The sequence below is a fragment of the Sorghum bicolor genome, chromosome 5 (assembly GCF_000003195.3).
Source record: "Sorghum bicolor cultivar BTx623 chromosome 5, Sorghum_bicolor_NCBIv3, whole genome shotgun sequence".
NCBI lineage: Eukaryota > Viridiplantae > Streptophyta > Magnoliopsida > Poales > Poaceae > Sorghum > Sorghum bicolor.
In genome coordinates, this window is record NC_012874.2 from 2,059,021 (window position 1) to 2,067,124 (window position 8,104).

The 8,104-nt window shown below is 42.5% G+C and overlaps 2 protein-coding genes across 3 annotated transcripts; one reads left to right on the forward strand and one right to left on the reverse strand.

Moving 5' to 3' along the window:
• Positions 359-6,402, forward strand: LOC110435748 (alpha-L-arabinofuranosidase 1-like). Of its 2 annotated transcripts, none has more exons than XM_021461758.1 (18): positions 359-641; positions 1,072-1,279; positions 1,415-1,469; positions 1,663-1,859; positions 2,224-2,345; positions 2,426-2,573; positions 2,961-3,030; positions 3,152-3,297; positions 3,385-3,430; positions 3,509-3,561; positions 4,087-4,231; positions 4,383-4,501; positions 4,621-4,692; positions 5,049-5,152; positions 5,338-5,394; positions 5,492-5,684; positions 5,767-5,910; positions 6,075-6,402. In XM_021461758.1, exons 1-18 carry the CDS (start codon positions 628-630, stop codon positions 6,195-6,197), a joined length of 2,016 nt encoding a protein of 671 aa, XP_021317433.1. In that variant the 5' UTR covers positions 359-627; the 3' UTR covers positions 6,198-6,402. The 2 variants fall into 2 exon arrangements, with proteins under 2 accessions (XP_021317433.1, XP_021317434.1); XM_021461759.1 differs by having other exon boundaries at positions 362-641; positions 1,063-1,279.
• Positions 6,312-7,213, reverse strand: LOC8083059. The gene has a single exon (XM_002450157.2). The coding sequence runs from the start codon at positions 7,133-7,135 to the stop codon at positions 6,548-6,550; it is 588 nt and encodes a 195-aa protein (XP_002450202.2). The 5' UTR covers positions 7,136-7,213; the 3' UTR covers positions 6,312-6,547.

An 8,104-nucleotide genomic window follows, 5' to 3' on the forward strand; every position in this document is an offset into this window, starting at 1 on the left:
ATCGGATCTTTGATCACAACATTAAATATTAAATATAGTCGAAAATAAAAATTAATTATGCAGTTTGTCTATGATTTAAAAGACGAATCTTTTAAAACTATTTAATCTATAATTAGATAATAACTATTAAATAAAATACTACGATAAACAAAACAAAAAATTTCGCGAACTAACCGCCTCAATCCCAAACGTACCCTGTATATATACACAAGTACACTCAAAAGCGCGCACACGCGGGCGCGGGGTGGACCCACGTGTCGTCGGCGCGCGCACACGACAGGACAGGACAGCCACCACCGCCGCCCGAAGTGGCCCGCTCCGGCAAGCAATGAAGCAACTGTGGCCGCGCCGCGACCTGGGCGCTGGCCGTCCCCTCCCCGTCCGTCGCCGCGGCGTGACCCGATCAGAATCCGACGCGCGGCCCGCACACACACACACGGCTTGCGTGGCTTCCGTAGCCCGCAGCCGCAGGCACACCAAAGTCCCTGCCTTCAAAGCCACTGCTAACCGCCTCCCTCCCTCTGCCCTTCTTCTCTACTTAAGCGCGAGGCCGGCACGCCTCCCGAGCTCTCCTCCTCCTATGCCCTGCCCTGCACTCGCATCCGGGGAGCTCGCGTCTTCCTTCGGATGGTGGATGCATGGTGAGCGACTCGCCAAAGACCCCGTCTTTCGTGTTCCTTCCTCTTCTTTGTATTCGGATTTGGGGCTCATGACTTGTTTGATGGAATGCCCAGCTCACGAGAATTTTGCTAAATGCTAATCTTTTTTCTTTTTCTATTCTATTCCAAGTGCCTGCAAACTGCAGAGCTCTTGCATGAGGAAACAACAAGCGCCATTTTATATTTCAGTGCCACAGATGATGATGGGTACTGGTGTAGCTTAAACGTATAGTGTTCCGGCATCTATCTTGTTGTTATTAAATACGTGCATAATATGTAGTGGTGCTGTGGTTTTCTAATCTGATGAACGTGTCAAGACTCAGAGTTGCTTGTGCTTATCGGTTTCCACCTAACTCTAATGTCCTATGATTATATCTGTATTCTTCGCTCATGTGTTCGGTAGACACACCAGCTCAACCAGAGTTGACAAGTGGAAGCCTATGGGTACCGGCAAGGACGCAGCCCCTCGCGCCATCCTCTGCTTCTTGTTTCTGTTCTGCTTAGGCTGCAAATGCCTGGCATCAGAGTTGGAGGCCACCCAGACGGCGACCCTCACGGTCGATGCCTCGCCGCAGCTTGCTCGGAAGATCCCTGATACACTATTTGGGATCTTCTTTGAGGTGAGACGGTGATTTCTTGGTACACGCCAGCCTTATTGATCTTCTAAAGATTTATCACATGTAACTGGAATAATCCAAATGCACTCCGCGTTCCATTGTTGTGTTCTCAGATAACCATGTTGCTTTATACTGTAGGAGATCAACCATGCAGGAGCTGGTGGCATATGGGCTGAACTTGTTAGTAACAGAGGTGATTCAGCCATGCCTGATTTTTACATGTCCTTTTTTTGAGCATAAGCTCTAAAAGATTCTGAAAACGCTAAATACAAAATTATTCCAAGGACAAGCTTGCATAGATCGTAATAGGCCTTTTCCCTTCAGAAGCTTCTGCCAAATATCGGACCTGGATTTATGCATAAACAGCGTCTGCATTTATGCTGCAGGGTTTGAAGCTGGAGGCCTCCATACTCCATCAAACATTGACCCATGGTCCATCATTGGAGATGACTCTTCTATATATGTGGAGACTGATCGGACATCATGTTTCAGTCGAAACATCATTGCTCTGAGGATGGAGGTCCTTTGCGATAACTGTCCTACTGGTGGTGTTGGTATTTACAACCCAGGGTTCTGGGGCATGGTACGACTTTTATCATATGTTGCTTGTTCATATCAGTATGAGAAATGGATAATTTCGTGAAAACTATTTAGTGTCAATAATCTGTATGGTATTTGTTATTGCGCAATGCAATGATGCTGCGGGATTTGGTTTTGTCAAAACTTCATAAGTAACTAGCAATGCCAATTTCCAGAAGCAGAGTAGCAATATAGCTGTGGAAGCAGAGTTAGGAATTACAGCAGTCAGAGCTCCACTGTTTTCTTTGGATTGTTCTGGTAGTGTTACTTTTCAGGTTCTGATATTAGACAGACCTGCAGTACAAGCTCTTTTTTCCTACCTTTTCCTCTTTTATCTTTTCTATAATTTTACCTTTTTCAACTTACAGAACATAGAAGATGGAAAGGCCTACAATCTTGTTATGTATGTTAAGTCACCAGAAACAACCGACTTGATAGTTTCACTAACAAGCTCTGATGGGTTGCAAAATCTGGCTTCAGCTACAATAACGTTAGTATCTTTTTCTCGGTATCAGGACAAGTGTCAATATTTGGTTGCTCACGATATCTGAAAGGATTGCACTGCTGCAGAGTTTCCGGCGAATCAAATTGGACAAAAGTGGAGCAAAAGTTGGTTGCTAAAGGAACCAATAGAACCTCAAGGCTTCAAATAACAACTAACAAGAAAGGAGTTGTTTGGTTTGATCAAGTATCACTCATGCCTGAAGACACATACAAGGTATATATTACATAATTGTTCTTGATTTTGATACTGGAAGACACAAATAAGAACAATAAAACACCTGTATGAAATATTATTAGCAAATATTGATTTTTAGAAATCCAATAATTATGTCAGATTTCCATGAAATCTTGGGCTGGTTACTTCGATCATGTGCAAGTGGCAGCCACTTGGCAACAATATTGTAAGAGCAGGAATAATATAGAGAATCCTGCTCACTGCTTTGGTTTGTTTGATCTGATGAATCTAATCACCAAAAAATGTTTCTGATCAATACCCTGATGCTGAATTTATATGTTGGTTCTTCTTTTTGGTTTACTCAATGTTTGTCGTACAAGGGTTGACCTGAGTATTTAACAACAATGCTTCTCTGCATACACACAGGGACATGGCTTTCGCACAGAACTTATATCCATGATTTTGGATTTAAAACCACGATTCTTGAGATTTCCTGGTATGCTCTGCGTTTTCTTATTTAGATAGAATCAGGTTCTTGATGCTAAGACATATATGATATGTTGCAATATCTTAATACATTTTGAGATAATGGACTAGATTGCATCATACTATTGTAGGAGGTTGCTTTGTAGAAGGTGAGTGGTTAAGAAATGCCTTTAGGTGGAGAGAATCTATTGGTCCATGGGAAGAGAGACCTGGACACTTCGGGGATGTTTGGCATTACTGGACTGATGATGGCCTTGGATACTATGAATTTCTTCAGGTGCCAGTTTAAACTGCTTCCATTCGACCTTTCCTTCCCTGTTGTTGCCCTCACTAACAACAATTAGCTTTGAAAAATACATCAAAGCTTGCGGAGGATCTGGATGCTGAGCCAATCTGGGTATTCAACAATGGTAATTGTTTTCAGGTTTGTTAAATTTTTTACCACTGTTGGCTTCTTAATTGACAGAAAGTTCCCTCTTGTAACTCAGGAGTCAGCCACAATGATGAAGTTGATACTGCTGCTATTGCTCCTTTTGTAAAGGTATGTTTTTTACTCCATAGTTATTTCTCTAGTAGCATACTAAAACATTTCTTGATATAGAGGCAGAAGAGTGTTCACAAATTTAAAGCATCATACTTTCTCAACAATGGGTGCAGATTACCATTGTATATCAGAACATTAGGTGTTATAATAGCATTTCATTTTTTAGCGAGTAAGAATATCTCAAGATTAAAAACTTTATTGTCCATGATGAGAACAGTTACATATTATTAGTTTTGAATAATTATAAAGGTATTTCTTTTTCAAGAATGCTTAAAACTATATGATGGTGGACTTGATCCTTTACTTTTTAATTCAGGTAGTTCACAAGTTCACATGCAGAGATGATGCTTGGCTTGAGTTTTACATTCGTTTTAACAAGATTATCCATGAACTAACCTACCTTTTCTGTTTATATGAATGGCACCAAACTCAATAAGATATCTTATATCTTTCATAGACTTAGGTAGTTTTTATACTCATAACTTTAGCTGCTTCTTTATGGAACTGTTTGACTTTCTACAGGATGTATTGGACAGCATAGAATTTGCAAGGGGGAGTGCAAATTCAACATGGGGCTCTGTTAGGGCTGCAATGGGGCACCCTGAACCATTCCCAGTGAAATATGTTGCGATTGGAAATGAAGATTGTGGGAAAAAATTTTACCGCGGTAAATTTCCTTTGGCAGTTTCTAACCAACCTCTCTTTCACTAGCAAAGAAACTTACCCAGTGATAGTTGACATTGAAAATACTTCAGCTACAATCTGCTGTAACCTCCTTTTAGTTTCATGGCGTGACATTCTCTATTTTTGTTGAACAGGTAACTACCTGAAGTTCTACAATGCTATAAGACAGGCCTACCCAGACATTCAAATGATTTCAAACTGCGATGGTTCATCTACACCACTTGATCATCCTGCTGATTTGTACGACTTCCATGTAAAGTTCTTGCTGCAAGTCAATTTATCTCAACTTTCTGTCTTCATCCTGCAGTTCTGTTTAATTATTCATTGTCAATTGCCTTCTCTTAGATTTCAGTGGTGCTTCTTTTTTTCTAGGTCTATACTGATTCTAAGACTTTGTTCAACATGAAGAGTACATTTGACAGAACATCTCGCAGTGGACCCAAGGTAAGTTTCGATTCCACAAGGAAGATTCTTGTGAAGAAGCTCTCTTTCATGAGTAGCATTTACATTGTATTTGGGATTTCTTGACATTTCTCTTGGGATGTTCTCAGGATAATATGAAATGAGTCCTCTGTTTCTTGTAGAATATTTGTGCATAACTCTTGAGAGAGATAGAGGATACAATTCTTCTAGATGTTGTGAGTTGTGACCCTAAATGATGCGGGGACAATGTGATCTGTGATGTTATTTCCATGTTCTGGGGACTCCCAAGAACTTCATTGGTTTTCTTGCTTAGTTACATTGACGTCACCATATTCTGTTTTGAAAGTAAATATCTTCTGGATATGATTCAAATGCAGGCTTTTGTGAGTGAGTACGCTGTTTGGAGAGGTGATGCAGGTAGAGGAAGTCTTCTTGCTTCATTGGCAGAAGCTGCTTTCCTTACTGGACTGGAGAAGAATAGGTGAACTCTCCTCATTTGAAATCGTTGGTTGTAGGTTGCCTGATGATGAAACCCATGTCTTCGTGAATAAATTATTCAGATGTTATCCTTGCTCGTTGTCACATGACCTGACAGAATTCTGCCTGCTCTAGTCTCATTACGAATCTTTATTGTGTGTTGATGACCTTTGTTTTTCATCCTTGCAGTGACATTGTTTACATGGCGAGTTATGCACCACTGTTCGTAAATAACAATGACCAAACGTTAGTATATAATATGGCCTTACACTTTTCCCATTGTTTCTCGTCGTGTTCTTGTCAAGCCAACATTGTGATAATTCTATTGGGATAAATCAATCAGGTGGAACCCAGACGCTATCGTCTTCAACTCCTGGCAGCATTACGGCACTCCTAGTTACTGGATGCAGACGCTTTTCCGTGAGTCTAGTGGTGCTATGTTACATCCAACTACAATCAGCTCCAGCTACTCTGGTTCGCTCGCAGCGTCTGCGATTACCTGGCAGGACTCAGAGAACAGCTTCCTTAGAGTAAAGGCAAGTAAAACAATTTCGTTGCATACATCCTGCATATGAGGGAACTACAAACTTGTATTGATCTCAGAAAGCTCCTGTGCAGGTCATAAACTTTGGGTCAGATGCTGTGACCCTGACAATCTCCACGACTGGACTCCAGGCCAGTATCAACGCTCTGGGATCAACCGCCACTGTTCTCACATCAGCAAACGTGATGGATGAAAATTCCTTCAGTAACCCAACCAAGGTAAATTTGCCCACTTGTTTGTGCTTATTATTACCTGTGTGTGCCTGAATGATCATATGCCTCTCAACGCCTGTCTGCACTCTGTTTTCGATTTCTGTCTCGTGTCTTCGGAGGTCCTACCTGAATCTGAATGCGAAACCTGATGGTGAGCACTTGCGCTGCAGGTTGTGCCGGTGAAGAGCGATATGAGCAATGCTGCAGAGCAGATGCAGGTCACGTTGGCTCCTCACTCCTTCAGCTCGTTCGATCTCGCCCTGGCTCAGTCCAAACTTGTCGCCGAGATGTGAGCTAGGCTGGTGCAGGCAAACTGACTGGCAGCTACACTAGGAGCATATACAAAGGTGTGGTGTGATACGTAGGGGTGGTTGTTACCATCCTCATAAAGCTTTGTGTAATGTATCTTTTTTTTTTAAAAAAAAGCTTTGTATAATGTAACATTATGCAGATACTATTAAATAAATAAATAAAATCACATCAGGTTGGTTTGCTTTGCATGACATTTTTAATTTGTTTTTTTACTCATTTCATTATTATGATATGATTTTTCCCAAGAACAAGGCAGTTGCATACTACCAGTACCAGTACAGCAACAGCAACATTTTCTCCCGTACTTACTACATACAAAAAGAAACCCTGTTCATTTATTAGCATAGACCTCGCGGAGCAGCGCGACGGCGAGCTTGGCGAGCATGAACGCGTTCTGGTTCTCCGCCGTCACCGGCGACGCCACCTTGCTGCTCTGGAACCCGTCCTCGCACTGCTTGGCCGCGGCGGCGGCTTCCTCCAGGCACGTCGTGGCCTCGCCCTTCCTGACGCCCCTGACGGCGGCCGCGCAGCCGGGCTGCCTCCGCACCGTGCCGCCGTACAGCGCCTGGCACGACCGGAGGCAGCGCGCCGTGGCGGCGGCGTCGTCTCCGCCGCCGCCGCCGCCGCTCCCCTGGAGCAGGCCGTCGATCTTGGCCGCCGTGGCGGTGACGTTGGCTGCGAGGAGGTCGGCAGCGATGACGGAGTAGACCTGGTAGTCCATGCAGTGGCTGATGCTCCGGCCGTCGGAGCCGAGTGCCGCCAAGCAGAACTGCACGTCGAAGAACTGGCTGCCGCCGCCCACCGTCTTGCACGCGGGGAGCGCGCATGGGAGCTCGGCCGGCTCCGCGTGAGCGCCGGCGAGGAAGAGAGCCAAGAGCAAGATGCTGGCAGTCGCGGTTGGGGTTGCTGCCATGGCCATTTTCAAGGTGTCCCGACTTCTGAGTTCTCTCTGAGTTAAAGTGTACTACTCTCCTACTCCTAGCATGTGAGACGGGGATGAGTGGAGCATACTACGTAAGGATTTTTATACACGAAGACTGGCTTTAGCTTGTGTCAACTGTCAGCTAGAATTAATGATGCAATTCATTAGTTACCCATTTGTGAGCACACATTTTTATAGGCATTGAAACCAGAAATCACAGGTGGCAGAAGATGTTGACCACTTGGTTAGCACGCAATATGAGGGGAACAGCCACATGTTGTGCCTTACTAGTTTGTCACAAATATACTGTGATAAAAAAAAGTACTACTACTCTACTTAGGGCACTCACAATGCAGATTTTGTTATAGAGTCTAAATTATTTATTACCTCGAACAATGTAGACTTAGAGTCTAAATAAGACTTGGAGTCTTATTTTTTCTACCTCTTTCTTCAATAAATATGCTGCTACATCAGCAAAATACAATAAATAATATGTAATTGTCTTAGACTCTATGATAGAGTCTTGCATTGTGAGTGCCCTTAGTACACATTCTATGTTAGGCTATATTCTCTATCCTAAATAAATCAACTCTTTATTATAAGTCGAAATTTTTAAGTTTGACCAAATTTGTGTGAGATGGGAATGAGCGGTGGGTGGAGCATTAAAATTTTATACATAAAGAAAGACTGTCTAGAACATTGTGTCAACTAGAATTTTTGATGCAACAAGTCATTACTGCGTCTGTCCTCAAATAAGTGTCGTTCTCGTTTCTCGAGAAGTCAAATTCTTTCAACTTTGACCAAATATGTTCCTCTATGTCAGTTTTAAGTTTGACTAACTTTATAAAAAAATTAAAATTTTATGTCATAAAATGAGTATCTTATAAAAAAACAGTCTATGATAAATTCAACGATACTAATTTGGTACTATAAATCTTAATATTTTTTATAAAGAAATTTAGTCAA

What these genes read in the sequence shown, in the direction of transcription:
- LOC110435748 (XM_021461758.1), top strand. An exon ending in TGCCTGAAGACACATACAAG is followed by an intron (nt 2,574 to 2,960) that starts GTATATATTACA and finishes GCATACACACAG; the next exon opens with GGACATGGCTTTCGCACAGA. An exon ending in TGGGAAAAAATTTTACCGCG is followed by an intron (nt 4,232 to 4,382) that starts GTAAATTTCCTT and finishes TTTGTTGAACAG; the next exon opens with GTAACTACCTGAAGTTCTAC.
- LOC8083059 (XM_002450157.2), bottom strand. Translation starts at nt 7,135, where the DNA reads ATGGCCATGGCAGCAACCCCAACCGCGACTGCCAGCATCTTGCTCTTG.